Below are 18,520 nucleotides of genomic sequence, written 5' to 3'. Positions count from 1 at the left end.
TATGGATAAAGTAGTGTATTTTTGTTAGTGCAATCAAATTCCACCTAAAGGACAATTCCTCTCAATATATGACCAAACGATCCGGATAGCTAAGAAATCTTTACCTCATGAATTTGGTAGATTTCTCATCTTGTATGATTGCAATATACATAAAAAGAGGACAGCCCAGGATTGGGCTTTGTTTGTGTTATAGTTTTTATTTGAAAATATAAAATAAAGATAAAATTAAATTAAATTTTTGTTGTACTTTCTCTTTATATTAAATATTATTTGAAATGAAAATTTACAAATTAAATTTAAAATGAGAAAAGCAAAAGTTTATGAAGTACACAATCAAGTTTTTATTTTTCAATTTGTATAAAATTATTTAGTAGAAACTCCATAAATTTATTGATAAAGAGTAATGCTCTAGTCCAATAGCTAGCTTGGTGAAGCAAAAGAACTCTTAAGGGGATATTAATAAAAATCACCTTTCACCTTTTGTAAATTTTTCAGTAACTCAACTCATCAATGTTCGTAAATTTGTTTATTCATAGCACACAAACTAAAGCAAAATATATTAAAACTCTATCTAAGCTCAAGTCAAGTCAAGTTGGAAATTTAATGAACTAAGTTTAAACATAACAAAAGACAACTCCAACTCAACTAAGCTCATTAGGAGCCGTATTGAATAACCCCAAATGATTTTGCTTCCTTCACATAATATTTCACATGAGAATTTTCAAATAATATTTCACATGAGAATTTTATGTTAAAAGGTATCAAAGTCTTATTAGTAGTAAAGGACGAGAAGAATCAAATTCTTATTGGTACAAGAGAAAAGCTACCTTCAATTGGACCGTATATAAACATTGGACTATGTACAGACTTCTTGAGGAATTCATAATGAGATCTCAACTTCAAGCAATACTAGCTCAGCAGCAGTTAAAAGAATTAAGACCAGACAATTGCAAACAAAGGACCTAATAGTTGGATCTTCGCTTTTCTTGCAAAACTATTCTTTGAGATGTTTGATTTTAGCTCAATTGGCAATCAATTTATAGTCCTACTGATAATGGAGTATTATGGCCAGACTCCACTAAATTCAACGTAAAACGCCAGAAGCTACAATGCAACAGAGGTATCAAATTCGCAAAATGTGTCACATGTCCTATTCTGTCACTTCATATTATAACACCACAAATGCAACAGGTCACAAATATTCTCTGCTTATTTCATGTAACGGGTTAACGGTTATTAATAAGAAAAACTAATAACGCTCTCGACATAATAAAAATTTCCCATCAAGGCTGTCCACAACAAGACCTAAATGAGAACTCACTATGCAAAGAAAAACCATCCACCTACAAACCGTGCCGCAAATACCTACTCGATCTATCCATTACACAATGAACTGGACCTAATATTTGCTTGCCATGCAATATTTGGTGTGCCAAACTCAAGTACTTCAGCCTTTAAATGTCAGCCGCAAGAAAGCTCCCAGATAGTGATACCTGAAAAAATAAATTTGTTCAATAATACATCTCTAATCAATTATCTATAAGATACTAAGGCGTAAAATCCTTCTTTTTTTTTCAAAAAAAAAAAGTCCATATCTACTTACCTTCTCACCCAGTTTGAATGGTGGAAGACCCTTGTAAGGACATGTACTGCACCGGAAAGCATCTCCTAGCCCACACTGCACAATGTGTAAGTGGCTTTAGAACAGAAAAACTTTGTATAACAGCATTCATGGCATAAGCACACTAAAGACAGAAAAGAGCTGAAAAACTGAAAACAATGCAGGTGCCCAAAGACTCCAAAAAATCACTTCAGGACAGAAAAGCTTCACACACGCATACTCATGGCATAAGTACATCAGCTACAAGCAAAATTAAGTGCAGAGACTATGCACACATGTGAGATTTGAAATGTCATCAGCATCCAAGGTCTTCTAAGAGCATTAAAATGTTCTCCGACCCATCCATGCCCCACAATACCAATACATGGCGTTTCATAGATAAAAGATTAAACCACATTTATTTCAGCCATTTTCAATCATTTCTATGATATAACTACACCAGACAAGGCCCTTAATCACTGCCCATATTTGTCAACCAAGTAGCATAACCCAAACCTCCATTGGTGTTTCTCAAAAAAAGAACACTAATCCACCAGATAAAAGTCAGAAGAGGACATACACTGCCACATGCAGATTGAGGATTGTTCAGTCGATCGGCAGTTAGTCCTAGCTTCTGCACTTTTTCTTCTGCCTCTGCCCTTCCACAAATGCAATTTTTGCAGGCTTTCCTCGTGCTTCCAACTTCACAATCACCAACTGCACATTGTGCATGAGTCTGAGATGCAACACAAAGAACCACAGGAATGTATAGAAGCTTCCTATATAGAAAATTTAGGGCTCCTTATCTTACCAACTGGCAGTTGGGGTTTCTTTACGTCCTCTTCAGTTAAGAGGCTATCTTCATCAATCAAATCTATATCATCATCAATCTGGATTTTTGGTAAACTCTTGGCGGTCTTAATAGAAAATGATGACCCAATCTTCCAAGAAGGCTTCTTTACCTTGACCTGTACATTGGGAAGAAAGAAAAGAAAAAGAAAAAACATATATTCTATTGTGAGAATCACGAAGTGAACATAAAACATAATGGATCAATGTTACCATGCTTTGCTTTTCATCTTATTAATAGGAAATTGAAATTTTATTTGATTGATTGTTCTTTGGCAACAGAGTCATGTAAATGCAACATCAAATGCACAAAGCTTTCACATGATATCATGAAAGGACCAACTGCAGCAAAGAGGATAAACTACTACACCCACTGTATTCATCATCAGTGGAGTCCAAATTATCCAAAGCAGGGTAAAGTTCATTCAAGCAAAATGATTATCAGCTAGGGGATCCAGCTTTCACAATCATATGGTGAGACATGGATTGTGGTAACTGCAAGGCATAAGCTTCACCAAAACCAACTCTAGGGTGACCCGTGTTATACCTGAAGCTAAGTAGCATCAACAGTTCTATAACGATTTTTCATACATTTCAGAGACCAACACTTCCTGGACACTCCCCCAACAGATGTCCAATGTTTGAAAGTCATGTCAACAATCAGTGTACCTTTAATGCTAGCTAGATATTTCATGGACATGTCCATCTCAGAGACCCACACTTCCTGGACTCTCCAACAATTATGTCAACAATTGGTGTATTTTTAACAGTAGATATTTCATGGACACTACCCATATTTCTTCAGCATGCACTATAAATTGATACACTAATATGACTTAGTATATGTTATCAGTAAAGGTCATAATTATGAAAGAAAAACAACTAAATATTGGTTTTTATTTTAAAAAGTTATAATTAACTCGTTAACATTTACAGCTAAAGCGATACATTGAGAATACAAATAGAAGGAAGACATGTAAACAAACAACAGAAGGGTTATAAAAACTCACACTAAGAGACTGAAGGAGAGATGGTATAACTGAATTCATCTGAACTGTTTGTGCTTCTATGAACCCTGCCATCAATAACTTGCACTCGATAGAAGAGGCTATCTGCAAAAAGATCAAAATGAGATCTCACTACAAAAAGGAAAAAAATTAATTTAAAAAAAAAACCAAAAAGCAAAAAATCCAATAAGCTGCAAATGGTGCTGCAATGACCTGGTCCATCTGCTCTGTAGCTTGAGAAGACTTGCAAACTAAAACTGTCCCACCAGGCTTCATTACTCTGTATAATTCCCCAAGAAATTGATCAGCAGGGAATTCAGGCGAACTAGAAATAGAGAGGGCCATATCCACAGACGATGACTCTGCCGGAAGTTTACCTGTTGACATACATGCCATAATAAATAAGAGACAGTAGTATAGCACAAAACATATCTTTGAAAGAAATAACAAAACATCTGCATGTAAGGAGGTTAAATCAAATTTCAATCTTAAGATTTTGCTCAGCATAAGATTCCGTAACAAAACAAACTCAAATAGCAACCATCAAATATGGCCCACAACAGAACAGGAATGACATAATCAATTTTTGCCAGAAACAATGAGTGAATGCAAAATAGTAAACAAAATTGAAGATTCCGTCCCATTCCCCAAACAATAAAAAACCCATAATTAGTATTCTAGACCAAATATAGGCTATCAAACACAATAAAATACATATTGTGTGGGCCAGTGGGAAAGAGAAGCCACACTCCAATATAGAGTGCGCTACAGATACTTTCAATATGAAGACATTCACAATCAATAACTCAGCCATTTCCACATGTTCCAACATTTTGCAAAAAGGTATGTACACAGAAACTAACACTTAACACCAAGTTTATGCAACATAGAGTAATGTTGACAAGTCAAATTTATGATTTATTATATATTACCGAAAAAAAAAACGATGAAAGGCGGAGTAACATTCAGAAAGCAATGATTGCATGGTAGCAATATTTTAAGATCTACATCAAACATGTAATATTTATGAGGAGACCATATAAAAAGCTTTCTATAATTATCCCAAATAAGAAATGGGAGAAGACGGGAAAAAAAAAAAAAAAAAAGATTCTCTGCATGCACATATTAAGCCTTCTTGTTGACATGCATCTAGATTGATCTGATTCTTGATTGTGGCAAATTCACCCAATATACTTTGATTAATTGTTTCACAATTGCTTTATGCTGATCAAGCCTGCCAAAATTCATTGTGGTTCAAAGCAATTTGATCCATGTAATAAATCTGATAGTGCAATTGGTTCTTGATTGAATGCTGTTATTAATCTGAGCTTTGAAGGTTGGAGGAATCTTTAATTGGTGTCTCTTGATCAGATTTTTACCTGGGATAATCTGGTAGGATGCTTTGCTGAACCAATTAATAATGACCTGCCAGATTTTGGTGTAGTTAATGCAACTTGAGCTATTGTTCTAAATCTGATTGGGTGATCAGTTCTTGTTCAAAGACTGTTCTTGATCTGCAGTTTTTATGCTGGAGGGATCTGTAATTGTTCTAGATCCAATTATCATCTGGAATAATCTCATCAGATTCTTGACAGAAGTGATAACTGCTGAACCAATTAATGGTTGGTAACTCAGTTTGATGTTGATTCGAAGGAGGTTAGTAAAACCACTGGTCTTAGCTCTTGACATCAGAGATCTAATGGAAATCCCTAGAGCTGATCATGATACAGAGAAATTTAAAGCTCTGAAGAAAGATGAACCTAGTTCCAAGGGAAATAATTCATTGTTGAATTGGAGGAATTTATTCTTGAGAGGAATTTATTCTTGAACTCTGGAGTAAGTGAATTGGATCTGCAGTACTTTAAGCCATCTTTGATTGATCCTCCTAGGGAGATATTCAAGTCAGGGATAAATAAGTCACAAGAATGCTCAAATAGGGCAGTTTCTTGGGAAGGCGCCTCCTTTATTCCTAAATTAGGAATGTAGTTGACAAAACATGGAAGAAAAAAGGTGATGCTGAAATTTTCACAACTTCTACTACTACTTTTCAATTCAGAACTTAGAGGATAAACAGTGGATCGTGGAAAATGCCCCGTCCGGGAGCACTCAATCGAGGGGAAAGCTCCCCAGTTTCAGAAACCCACCCACCCTGTGGGTGAAATTCTACATCTTTCCACCAGTTTACTTGACTACTCCTGGATCCAGCTATGAGGCTAAGTTTGATTGGTAAACCTCTGCATCTCCATTCACTCACTAAACAAATGAGAAACTTAAACTGCGCTAGAATTTGTGTTGAGATTGATATAAATAAGGACCTTCCTGCTGGTGAAAAAATTACTATTTAGAGAATGCATGACAGCTTCTTAACATGTTCAAATTGTTCAGTATTTGGACCTATTTTAAAGAACTGCATATCTAAAAAGCAATGAATTGGAAAGAAGCTCACCAATGACTCCTACCTCTTACTGGCTTTTTTCAGTATTAAATGCAGATGTTGAAGAGAGTGATTCTGAATCTGATGCGCCAGTTGGTTGTGCTCTTCCTTTGTCTGATAATGAGGCTGAATCCAAAGAAGAAGCAAAAAAATTTCCTTTATAAAGACTAAATGTGACAGCTACTCCTCAAAGACTAAATGTGACAGCTACTCCTGAACAGGCTACTATTACAACACCTCCAGCTTCAGATGTTATTCTTAGGAAAGAAGCATCTATGTCACGTAGGATGTCAGAAATCGCTACTTCTGTTTATGTTACTAATAAAGCCTCAAGTTGAGGCAAAGTGACCACTGCTGAGGAAATGCAGATGAGAAGGCATCAACTGCTTTGGATGTTGTTCTTAGAAAAGTGCAATTATGACAGATAGGAAGTCAGGAATGCTGGTCCTCCCTATGCTACTAAAGAAGCTTTAAAAAGAGGTAAAGCAACGAATGCCGAGGCATATGCAGTTGAAAAGACCCTGGTAAAGATGAATCTGTTAATAATTCAGCAGACACAACTGAGCAAGCCTCCTCACCCCTTGAATGCAAAGCTAGTAAAATTAAATGGCCATTGGTCAAAAAGGAAAAAAGGAGGAGAGACCCCAAAGAATAGAGCTAAGCTTGAGAAAACAGAAAATTTAGAATAAAAATGCTTTCAATAACTAGTTGGAACACTAAAGGTCAAGTGACCCTATCAAGCAAAAGGAAGTAAAATCATTTTATCAAAGCAAATTCCACCCAAATGATTAGTCTTTATGAAAAAAGAGTAAACCAATCAACCATGCTAAATTTACAAGCACTATTCATCTAATGGTTAAAAGTTGAGACTTCAATGTTGAAGGTCTCGAGTTCGAATCCTAGGAGGGGTGGAAAGGGGTATGGCATATTGGAATGACAGACGGCCTATCTCCCGTTGTGTAGCTCAGGCCCAGTTTGGCTTCCAATCTACCCAAAAAAAAAAAAAAAGTTGGCTGTTTGTACATAAATATTTTAGCGCTGCTTCTCCGGGTAGAGTTTGTGTTGCTTATAATCCTAGAGATTTCAATGTTGTGGAAGTGTTTAAAGCAGCTCAATATATATCTCTGAAAGTCTGGAAGTTTCATCAGTGTCAGTAAACTTTAGGATCACTTCCGCTTACGACTCTTACAGCATGCAAGAAAGAAAATTGTCGAGGGTTGACCTCATAAATTTCTCAAAATCTATGAAGGTTGAACCTCCGATTATCTTGGAAGATTTTAATACAGTAAAGGATGTTTCTGGAAGCAGCTGTCCTATCTCAGATACTGGTATTGGTGGGGTGGAGGATTTTAAAGAGTTCTTACATGAAATTGGTATGGATGACATTCCCTTTACTGGTCCTCTTTTCACATGGACTAACAAATGGGAGAATGGCTTTATTGCAAGAAAATTGGACATAATTCTAATTTCCCTGTTTGCGGGAATAAATTGCCCTCTTTTGCAGCTAGTTTTCTTGCTCCTGGAACTTCAGATTATTGGCCAACTCTTCGAAAGTTAACTGTACTCAAAACTCCAGAGGTCAAAGTTTACTTTTAAATACTTCAATTGTTCGGTGAAGCATCCTCTTTTTCTGTTAACCGTAAGTTTGATTGCAAAATGCTACTAAAGAAAATTTCAGCCAGAATTCACAATTGGACACATAAGTACCTGCCCTATGCCAGTAAATTTCAACCAATTCAGTCAGTCTTTGTCCAGTATCCAGAGCTATTGACATTACGCTCATGTTCTTCCTCAGATCTGTCACCAAAGCTTTGGAAAGGAAATTTAAGGCTCTTTTATGGAAAGGTAATGACTGGAACTCCCACAGTTGCAAAATTAAATGACATAATGTCTGTAAACCAATCAAAGAAATGACTGGTTATAGCGATCAGTTCCTTCTGGCACATTTGCAGCTCTAATATATTCTGATAGGCAGTTTTGGATACAACATTATGAACTAAAGGGGGATAGTATCTGGGCTGTTAAAGTAGCTCCACGCCTCCAATGGTACATGACCTTGGATGCAGATCCTCAAAACTAGTATGCAATGGAAAATCAACTTTCCTATTCTATGACAACTAGCATCCCCAAAGACCTCTCGTTTGAGAATTTTTGGGATCATTTTCCAGATGAAGTGGGGAAATATCCAAACGCCAAGTTAGCTGAATTGATCTTTCAGGCTGGATTTGTCCAAAATGACCAAATGGAAAACTCTTAAAGACTCGGGCATTTTAAAAGCCTCAATAATGCTGCAGAAGATGATACTATCTTTCGAGATCTTACTTATACAGAAAATTTTGATTCCCGATTTCGCACTTAGCCTGGGATCACATAAGAGAAGGAAGCCCATGGTTATTGGTGCTCATCAAAGTGGTTTAAGTACGGTTTTTGAAGCATTCATTATTGCTTGGCTAGTTGTCCAAAACAAATTGTGTAGTCTTGACAAACTATAGAGTATGTGAATCTAACCAAGAAAACAAAGAACATCTCTTTTCCAGTTGTACATTTGTTAAGCAAGTTTAGTGCAAATCTCTGGCTGGTTTCCATCTACATGGGAATCCTACCAGCTGGTCCAATGAGCTAAGTTGGATTTCTTCACTTGGGAAAAAGCCTATTCATAAAAAAAATTAAATGAACTGCTGCTATATATCATATTTGGAGAGCCCAAAATTCTCTGGTATATGATCAAACCCCCTTTAAAATTCGCTCTATAGTGCTCCATTCAAGCAAATATTAAGAATAGATGTAAGGGGATAAGCTGCTTGGAACGACTCTTCTTTCACAAAGGCTGTTTGGCCTTTCCTTGTTCCTCTTTAGCACAAATATGCTTTGCCTTCTTCCCAAAAAAAAAAAAAAAAAAGCTTTCTACACATGACAATGATGGCCAACATATAAAGGTTTAAGCCCCAGTCCAACATTTTGTTCAATGATATTTTAATTTAGTAAAAAGGAATTAAAAATTGAAGCGCAGATATATTCATATATTTTCATCAAGATAACACAGATCAATGACCTAAGTTATCACATGATAATCCTCAACTGAGGAGGGGAGTTTAACGAGCAAGATATAACCTGTTGATGGTTATCTTAGCCATTTAGCATTATTAGTGTGTCAATGCGATGTTAATAAGTGAGAGTTAGCAAGGGCGTTATGGTCATTGGCATGTTTGACATATATTATAAATTGATACGGAAACGTATCATTGTCAATAGGTCTTCCATTTCGCCCAATTATTCAACATGGTATCAGAGCATTATTTTGAGACCTAAACCCTAATTGTCACAGCGCCACCACCAAAACCAAAGCCTAAAACCCTAAATCCACTGCATGTCTACCATTGTAGAAGAATTTCAGCAACATTATAGCCCTAAAAAAACTGCCAGCAGCAGCCAGAAGCCAGAGCAGTTTCCGGAAATTTCCTGGGTGACACTACCAGTTCAGGAACAAAAAATGCGAAGAAAACAGCAATCACCTACAGATACTGCCGACATCTCCTCCCCCCCCCCCCCCCGGCGCCCCGCCCCAAAAAAAAAACACTGAAATCCCATCTCCAGGCAGTCCCCACATGCCCTCACATGCTGGTTGAAGGCTGCCAAGGCCAACCCTACGCGCCGATGCATGAAGCCAGTATCGGGCATGTTTCTGGCCTGAATTCATCCAGCAGTGCTCGAATCCCTCTATAAACATGTTATTGAAGTTTTTTGTGACATTTTTTTGTCAAAAATCTCACCTTTTTTTAGTCGCTCATGTGCCACACACAAGGTATGGTTGTTTGATGCTTCCCAAAAAATTAAAATATAGAATTTCATGTTAGACAAGAACAAAAATGCATATAATAGGAAAGTATCTTAGTTGCCAAACTAGGTATAAGAAAAAAAATAAACAAATTAAATTGAAAGAACTTAAAATACAAACATATGTAATTTAATGAGAGAAAAAGTTGGGTTTAATTTAATGGTGCTACAGAAAAAATGCAGGCTAAGAGAAGAAAAATGCATGCTAAGTGCATACTAATTGTCAAGGAAAATAAACCCAAAAATGAATTTTTTTATATTAGAAAAACAACTAAACAAACCAACTTAAAATTGAAATATCTAAGATTCAAAAAAGGGGAAAAGAAAGGGGGAAATACGACAAAAGGACTCAAAAACCAGCTTTAATCATTCACAGCCAATCTGGCATTGTAACAGTCGTTATGGGCCATAACAGTCATTATGGTTGTGAATTGGAGCACCTTTGAGATATTGCCTCGTAACAATCTCAGAAGCCATTGATATAGTTACGTAACGTCCATAATGGTCGTTTACACACCAATCATAGAACTACGAATGGGATGGAGTTCCCAAATCTCAAAGTGTGTCTCCCTAGTCAATTACTTGTTCAAGTGAACCACGTACTATAGCTGTATCCAGAAGGAGTATACAAGGTTCCTACAATATCAGGCATCCCAACAAGCATCTCATCACATTGCATCTTTTGCTCAGAGAAGTAATCATGTCATCTATTCGTCACCCAATATCTCTCCCACTAGTCCCTAGGTTATTGCCTCTGCTACTACTAACAATATGACAGGTGTTACCAACTTCTTTTCTGCTCTCCAATATTCTAAAATTTACCTCAAGTTACCCTTACCAATGGGTCCACTACTACTATTAATGGAATAGGAACAGTAAATCCTAATCCCTCCATCTCCCTTTCTTCCATTTTCCCCCTTTAATCTCATGTCCGTTAGTAAAATTACAAAGTCATTAAATTTCTCTATAACCTTCCTTCCTAATTCTGTTCTTATTCAAGATCTGAAGACTAGGAAGACAATTGGCACATGACGTGAGGTTGGTGGACTTACAGCTTTTGATTTTTTTCTCCTATGTCTGCCTGGTCATCCATCATTGGACAAGTTAAAACAACTAGCTCCTACTTTGAGTTCCATGCCTAACATTGAGTCCTTGACTATGAGTCTTGCCAATAAGGAAAGCATTATCATGTTCCCATTGCATCCTGAGTCAATAAAAGAGTCGTTAGCCCTTTTATGTTAGTCTATTTCGATTTTCAGGGTCCTCGTCATGTCTCGTCAAAGTTGGAGTTCCAAAACTTTGTTACATTTGTCAATGATTACTCTAAAATGACTTGGTTGTATTTAATGAAAGGCTGTTCTAAATTGTTTAATATCTTTTGTGCCTTCTGTTCTCGACTCAGTTTGATATGTCAATCCAAATACTCCGTAATGATAATGCTAAGGAGTACTTCAACACTCAATTCACTACCTATATGACCAACTCTCGCATGTTTCTAGTTCCTAAAGCATTTCCTGCAGACTAAATTTCTAACAAAGTATTTGGGACCATTGAAGTACTTCTTAGATAAAGAAGTATCAAGATCTCATACAAGAACCATCTTGTTAAAGTGGAGGTATGTTTTTGATCTTTTAGATGAGATTGGACTATTGGGATCCAAACCTATTTATACACCTATGGATCCTAACAATAAGTTAGTGTCAAATATGGGTGATTTGTTGCCCAACCTAGGACAATATTAGAGGCGTGTTGGAAGCTGAATTAACTTATAGTCACTCATCCGGATATATCTTTCTCCACAAGTGTTGCGAGTCAAATTCTTGATTCTCCGACAACAAACCATGGAGATGCAGTACCATCTTAAGATATCTCAAAGGTGCATCTGGGAGAGGTCACTATATCAAGAATTCAAGGTTGAGGTAACACCCATATTCAATGATATACTAATGCAAATTGGGTCAAGTCACCTTCTCACAGAAGATCCAACTAGACACTATATCATTGTTGGTGGAAATTAGTTTCTTGGAGGAATAAGAAACAAACTATGGCGGCCAGGCAAAGTGTTGAGTTAGAGTAAGGGCCATGGTTCACACTACATGTGAACTTGTTCCACTGAAGAACATGTTGGAAGAGCTGGTTTTTCCACATTCTTAATCTATGGAGCTAATATGAGATAATGGAGTTGCCATTCATATTGCCTCCAACTCGGTCCTCCATGAATCAATAAAACACATTAAAGTTGATTGCCACTTTTTTTTGAGAGAAACTTGTGCAAAAGCTCATTACCACCACTCATGTGAAGTTTGATTTGCAACTTGCTAATTTATGAACTAAAGCCTTGGGGGATGCTCGTGGTAAATTCATTTGTAACAAGTTAAGAGCATAAGATATATATACTTTAGCTTGAGAGGGAGTGTTGGTGGTTATCTTAATCATTTAGCATTATTGGTGTGTTAGTGTTATGTTAACAAGTGAAGGGTTAGTAAGGATATTATGGTCATTGGGATGTACTTGGACATAAATCATAAATAGAGGGAGAGACCTATCATTGTGATTGGATCTTCCATTTTACCCAATAATTCAACAAAAACCAAATGAAATAAAAATAGTACATTTTAGTGACAACATGATGCTCCCTCCTTTCTGCATCCAGTTTTCACTGTCACCAAACCAATGTTGTCAAAAAACCCAAGGGAATAGCAATTCAAGTGTACTTTGGTCCTTTCCCCTTTACAATCGAAGGAGATGCACAAGCATCAAAACACCACTCCTGCATTCTCATAAGACACATGCAACCAATTCTCTCATAATAATACTCGAGGAAACTCAACCAAGTTTGGAGGAGAACAACAAGATCTCCTACGTAGTTAATGCTTCTAACCAAAGAAGCTTAAAGCCAATCATCTGTCTCCAGTCAAGCTGTCAAAATTGACAGTGTAGCACAAGACTCTACCAACCTATATTCCAATTGAAAGTGGCCTTCCAACCAAGACTTTGTCCTATTCCTCTAACAAAAAACCTTTGTCAAAGCTTACTTTGCTTGAGTTGTCATATTTTTAGTTTTAGTTGTTCCCTCCCCACTCCGAAGTTCTTATCCTGAAGATTGTGGATTTAACAACAACAAACAAGATATTAGTCCAAAGAAATATAGTAACCAATGCAGCTCTCATAAATTATTTTTTCAGAAAATAAACCAAAAATGTATATTTCTAACTAATCTAGGGCATGAGTAAAAACAAACAACCAAATCAATATTGCCTATTAAAGCTAAAAGCAAAATCAGAATATACTACAATACAGCAAAAGAGAGAGAAAAATACTTATATATCCAGCTTGCGTTATAATCAGAGGATCGCTCTGTTCAAGCCCTTCATTCCCAAACTCCCTAACTGCATTTAGCACTGAACTAATAGGCAAAACCTTTTGATCAGTAAGTGCAAGTACAGAGCTCTGCATAGCTGTTCCAACCTATCAAACAAATAGCAAAACAATTTCAAATTAAATGTCACCCCAACAAGTGGAACTACTTAGCTTCAAAAAGGAGTTAGAAAGAATGATCATGCATGACGCATTAGAGCTAGATGTTTGACTTTTGGTGCAAATGTAGCAAGGGGAAAAAGGAACACAGAAGATAATGAATTTCAAGTTAAAGATGAAAATGAATTTCAAGTTTGATGCACGAAAAATTCAAGTTAACCACCCATTCACTCCTGGAGAATACAAGATGAGGAACAAGAAGAAAAAGAACCAAGAAATTACCCTATTAATCTCAAACCTTGTTATATAGAAGCTTAAAGATGAAATATTTTCCAAATCATGAAGCTATGAGACAATTCAATAAAATTTTGGCGATGCATGCCTTGTATTCCAATTCCAAATAACCCAAAAAAGGACCACTTCATTTCTAACAACCCAATCCTAAAGGCTACAAGCCAAGATATGAAAGCCCCCAACCTACAGTAGGGTTCAGTCCGAAACTTACAAATTGATACCAAAATAAAGGAAGCAGCAAATTTTCTCAATGCTGTAGTATCATTTGGTTCATATCGCATGCATCCCCAACCCCCCCCGCCCCCCCAAAAAAAAAAAAAACAAAAAATATGCAGTGTATTGTACTGTTTGAAACATAATTAACACCCTGTGGGTGCAAGGTACAGACATACACTACTGCATCAGGCAACAGAAAAGTAATATCATAACCAAAAAAGCATACACAACTACATCAGACAACAGAAAAGTAATATCATAACCAAAAAAGTATCTGCTATTTTTTTAGCAAGGTCAAAAATAATTTCCCAAACTGGTCCCTTTTATAGTATTTTACAATTTATTATCAGTTGAAAGGTCAATTAGAACAAAATATTTTAAAAGAGACGTCAAAATTGATGTTTATCTTGATAACAATTAATTGTCTCATTATATCATACTGGCTCGAACAAGCCTTTACAAACGCCCATCGGAACAACATAATAATGCAAACACCTACCGTAACAAGGTACCAACACACACAAAAATTAGGAACCATCTAAAAAATAAAGCTTAATTTCACCATTGTAACGAAAAAAACAAAAAATGTAAGACAAGAAGGAAAAGTATGACTCCCCAATTAATGGAAAACAAATTGGTAGCAAATGATCTGCTTTAAGCAAGAATTCTAGAAATCGCACAATCGAAAAAATTATATGATCTGAGATAAAAATATAAAAGAAAACAGAATCTTTAAAAAGACCTAATTCGAGAACTAATACAAATGAACAAGGCGACAATCACAGACCATAACAAGAAGATATTCTGATCTTTGGATCACGAAAAAGAACAGATCGAACTCAGGAGACTTGAACACCGGCACCTAACACAAACCCTAGCACCTCACAACCCCTGTTTTCTCTCTATGCGTCCGTCGGTAGGTCGGTGAGCGCGTGCTTGGAAACCAAAATGCTACCTTTCGTGTTTGAACTTTGAATACGGGAAACGGGAATAAAAAAGGGAGGGACAGTTGGGTGATCAGGTGTGACGCGCACACAAGAAATACAAAGTGGAAGCTAACGTGGCCGCCGGAGCTACTAGTCAACCGTGCAACCTAGAAACATCGACGCCGACGCTTGTCAATGACGACACGGAAGACCAATATGACATGATAGTGACACGACTATTCAACTTCATACACATTTCACGAACAAAAATAACACAAGATTCATAATTTCAGACACATTATACAAATAAGTTCCAAAAAAAAAAAAACAACACAAGGATTCGAGGGGAGCTTGGCATACGAGTCCGCTAAGGAAAATCTTCCTCTGAAGATTCAATCTGGCTGCCGCTCTGATCTGTCGCAGCTCCGGCGACTCCTCGTGTCGTCGCTGGTCCGGCGGTGCAGGGGAAGCTCGGGATTCACAGAGGTGCAAGGCAGCGAGGGGCTAGGGCTCGAAAGACTAGCGCCTCCGTGCGTCTCTCCACTCCCAAATTCTGTAGATGCTACGTTTGGGAACACCAAACGCAGCTAGCACTTTAGGTCCCACACGTATCCCCGACGTGTCGAACTGTTGCCCCGGCGCGTTCAAAAATAAAAATTATTAAATTATTTTTTTGACACGTGTCGAATCGTACTGATACTTGGGGCTTCCGTCGAGGCTTCCCGGCAGCTGTGCATTGACTTGACTTCGTGGGAGCGTTGTAAAGCGACACGTGTCTAAAAAGTGTGGTGATCCAGAGAGTCACTTTCGAAAAATGATAAAAATGAAAATTAAGTTGAAGACCAATAAATTATCACTTTTTAATTGGCAATAAAAAACTTATTTCTGAAGCCGAGCAACAAAATAAAAAGCAATAACAGGAAATTTTTTTTGCTTAATCTTTAATCAAAGAAGCCTTGACGTTATATTTTGCAATTAAAGCACTCAAGGAATATTAGTTGGGTTAATAGGATAAGAGGTGGGCTACACAACTACTAATTGATACTAAACATACTATAACTTAAAATAAACCAAGTCATTTATACATGGTTGAAAAGCGCGTTCATTATATAAATAAATAAGTCTCAAATCTAATTTTGCAGCTCATTTAGTAAACAAACTAAATACGAATATGAATTAGTTCAACTTATTTTGGCTCATGAATAGCTCAATTATAAAATGATTTTTGAGTCATTTAATATGCATGGATTATGATCTTTTTACGGGTTAATTAATTTAATAAGGCCGAATTTAATATGCATGGATTATGATCATTTACGGATTAATTAATTTAATAAGGCCAAATTAGGTTTGATAGATTGTAGAAAGCTTAAAAATAGGGATTGTTTAGGCATGGAATTATTAAACTCAAATTCAATAACCTAAATTTAGTGCTAAAGTCAATGCCCAAAGTCAATAAGCTAACTTGGCAAGGCAAAAAAGCTCTCATGTTAGTAAGAGTCATATACTCAATACGATGTATCAGATGACCATAAGTCGAATGTCAAGCATATCCTACTAGGGCACACATCCAGCTCATGCTTAACTTTTTCTTTCTCTTCGATACACTCACCACATCAGATTTAATTGTGATTCTTGAAATAGGTTGAGCATGCAAATATAGATACAAATGGAACTCCCTATTCCTTTGATGCTCAACATAAGAATAATGTCTAAAACCAACTTCTCACGACATATTTCCTTATGCATAGGTCGCATGACTTCCCCAAAATCTATTGTTTCACTTCTCCAACAACTATTTATATAACATAACAAGTTTTTTGTGTAACGACCCAAAATTTCTACCATATATATATATATATATATATATATATATATATATCTTATACCATCATAATAATAATAATAATAATAATAATAATGACAATAAAGTCAATTCGGACCCAAGGTGGAGTACCGGGGATACTCCTGTTCATATTCACAATCTATCTATGTAAATACTCGAAAAATAATAATAATTAAATAATAGAGAGAGGAAAATTTCAAAAGGGTCAAATAGGGTTCGTCAACGAATGCCCTAGTTTCGTCGATGAACTCCTTGTAGGTTTCGTGGATGAGTCTCAGTGTTTTGTCGACGAAGAGATATCGAGAGAGTGTATTTCAGATCCATTGATTCGTTGACGAGTTCTTTACCTTTGTTAACAAACTGCCTTCTTCACCTCGTCGACAAAGTCACGTGGCAACAGTTTATATATATGCGAAAATCACGTTTCAACGAAAATTCTTTTCTCTTTTTCATTTTCTCTCACTAGAATTCGGTCCCTCTACCTTCTCTCTAAAAATACAGCTCTATTTCTCCTTGGTTCGACGATCAGAAGCTACCACGATGATCCTGGGGAGATTCTTTATAACTTAGTCGGAGTATAATTTCGATTTAAGAAATTTGGGAACGATCTCAAAGTCAGGGTAAGTAGGTTATTTAAGGATTATTTGGCTTGTAGGTTTTTCTAAACCCATATTTGATTTTAGATGTTGTTACATTGGTGTTTGGGATAATTAATTAGGGTGTTGTGAATTCAAGGTTTTGGGGCTTATACTACAGGCAGGTTAGAGAACCTAGTGGGTGTGCTCAGGAACCCAGGTAAGTGATAAATAGTTTATAAATTCAAGAAATGTGAATATGGAAAATATTCTGAAAATTCAGTTGATTAATAGGGAAATATATATGTGTATAATTTTAGGATTGTGAAATTATGAACATCGCAGGCGTAAGTTAGAAATCAGTAAACGAGCCTAATTTGCCAAGTAAGGGAAATATGTTATGCCAGTTAAATTAGGAATTTTTTTCAGTAAAGTATATGATTTCAAGGTTATTATTCAGATCACAAATTACCTTTATTATTAGAAAATACAGATTTTAGGATATGGGATATTTAATTATTTTAGTTGTGTGGCATGAGTTAATATCAAAACAGTTCAGAATTTATAAAATTTTATTTAGAATATCATGATTTACAGTATATATATATATTCAACTAAATATTTCACAAATTATATAAAAAAAGATATTTTACAGTATTTACAGAATACCATGATTTCCAGAAATTCAAATTCATAACACTCGGATATTACAGTTTATTCAGTCAGATAATACAGATAAGATATTACAGTTATTTCAATAAGATATTATAGTATTTTCAAATCAGATTTACAGTGTTATAGTTATTTTGGAATCATGATGAAATAGTAAAATAATTATATATATTAGTTTGATATAATATCGGACCCTGATGAATTATTTTAGTCAGATTCAGTCAGTAGAGCACGGTATCGTAGTTATTTCAGATCAGAGTGCAGCCACATATCTCAGATAGTGTGTGGATTTCTGTCAACCGTGCCTTGAAGGGATTGCAGGCTCCCTAGTATTCTGGGTAGAGGTGGCCGGCTTGACAAAGGAGAGACCAGAACTGAGCCTTTGGAGGGATTGCAGTAAGGTTGGTCTAAGGATTGATAGAGTATCAGTTAACTTATCCTGGTTGGCCAATCAGAGTTAAGTCCCGCCTACAGGCCGCACAACCTTGTCATGAGGGGTTAAATCATGAAATATAGATTTTTAGGGTAGTTTTCATAGTTATTTATATATATACAAATTTACAGGATAACAACAGATCATTATAATATTAGCAGTATGAATAAATAAAAACCCAGATAATACAGTTGTATTTTAAGCCACATAGGTGTGAGTTATACAGTATTATATTTTACATGATATCTCAGTTCAGTTATTTATCAGTAAATTATTTATGTAAACTCAGCTGTCACACACTGGTAATAGCATATTTTGTCTTATTGAGCGTTGTCTCATCCTAGTAATTTAACATTT

The 18,520-nt window shown here is 36.1% G+C and overlaps 1 protein-coding gene across 1 annotated transcript; it reads right to left on the bottom strand.

The window, feature by feature from the left end:
• Nucleotides 1-1,131: 1,131 nt before the first annotated feature.
• On the bottom strand, nucleotides 1,132-15,245 carry LOC131149930 (anamorsin homolog). The gene is made up of 8 exons (XM_058100730.1): nucleotides 14,499-15,245; nucleotides 13,045-13,192; nucleotides 3,670-3,833; nucleotides 3,460-3,561; nucleotides 2,412-2,568; nucleotides 2,181-2,317; nucleotides 1,604-1,678; nucleotides 1,132-1,493 (listed from the first exon to the last, which is right to left on the bottom strand). Exons 1-8 carry the CDS (start codon nucleotides 14,499-14,501, stop codon nucleotides 1,455-1,457), a joined length of 825 nt encoding a protein of 274 aa, XP_057956713.1. The 5' UTR covers nucleotides 14,502-15,245; the 3' UTR covers nucleotides 1,132-1,454.
• Nucleotides 15,246-18,520: the final 3,275 nt, after the last annotated feature.

This window comes from Malania oleifera, chromosome 2 (assembly GCF_029873635.1).
Source record: "Malania oleifera isolate guangnan ecotype guangnan chromosome 2, ASM2987363v1, whole genome shotgun sequence".
Lineage (NCBI taxonomy): Eukaryota > Viridiplantae > Streptophyta > Magnoliopsida > Santalales > Ximeniaceae > Malania > Malania oleifera.
The sequence above is the reverse complement of the archived record's forward strand: the minus strand, read 5'-3'. Positions and strand labels throughout refer to the sequence as shown.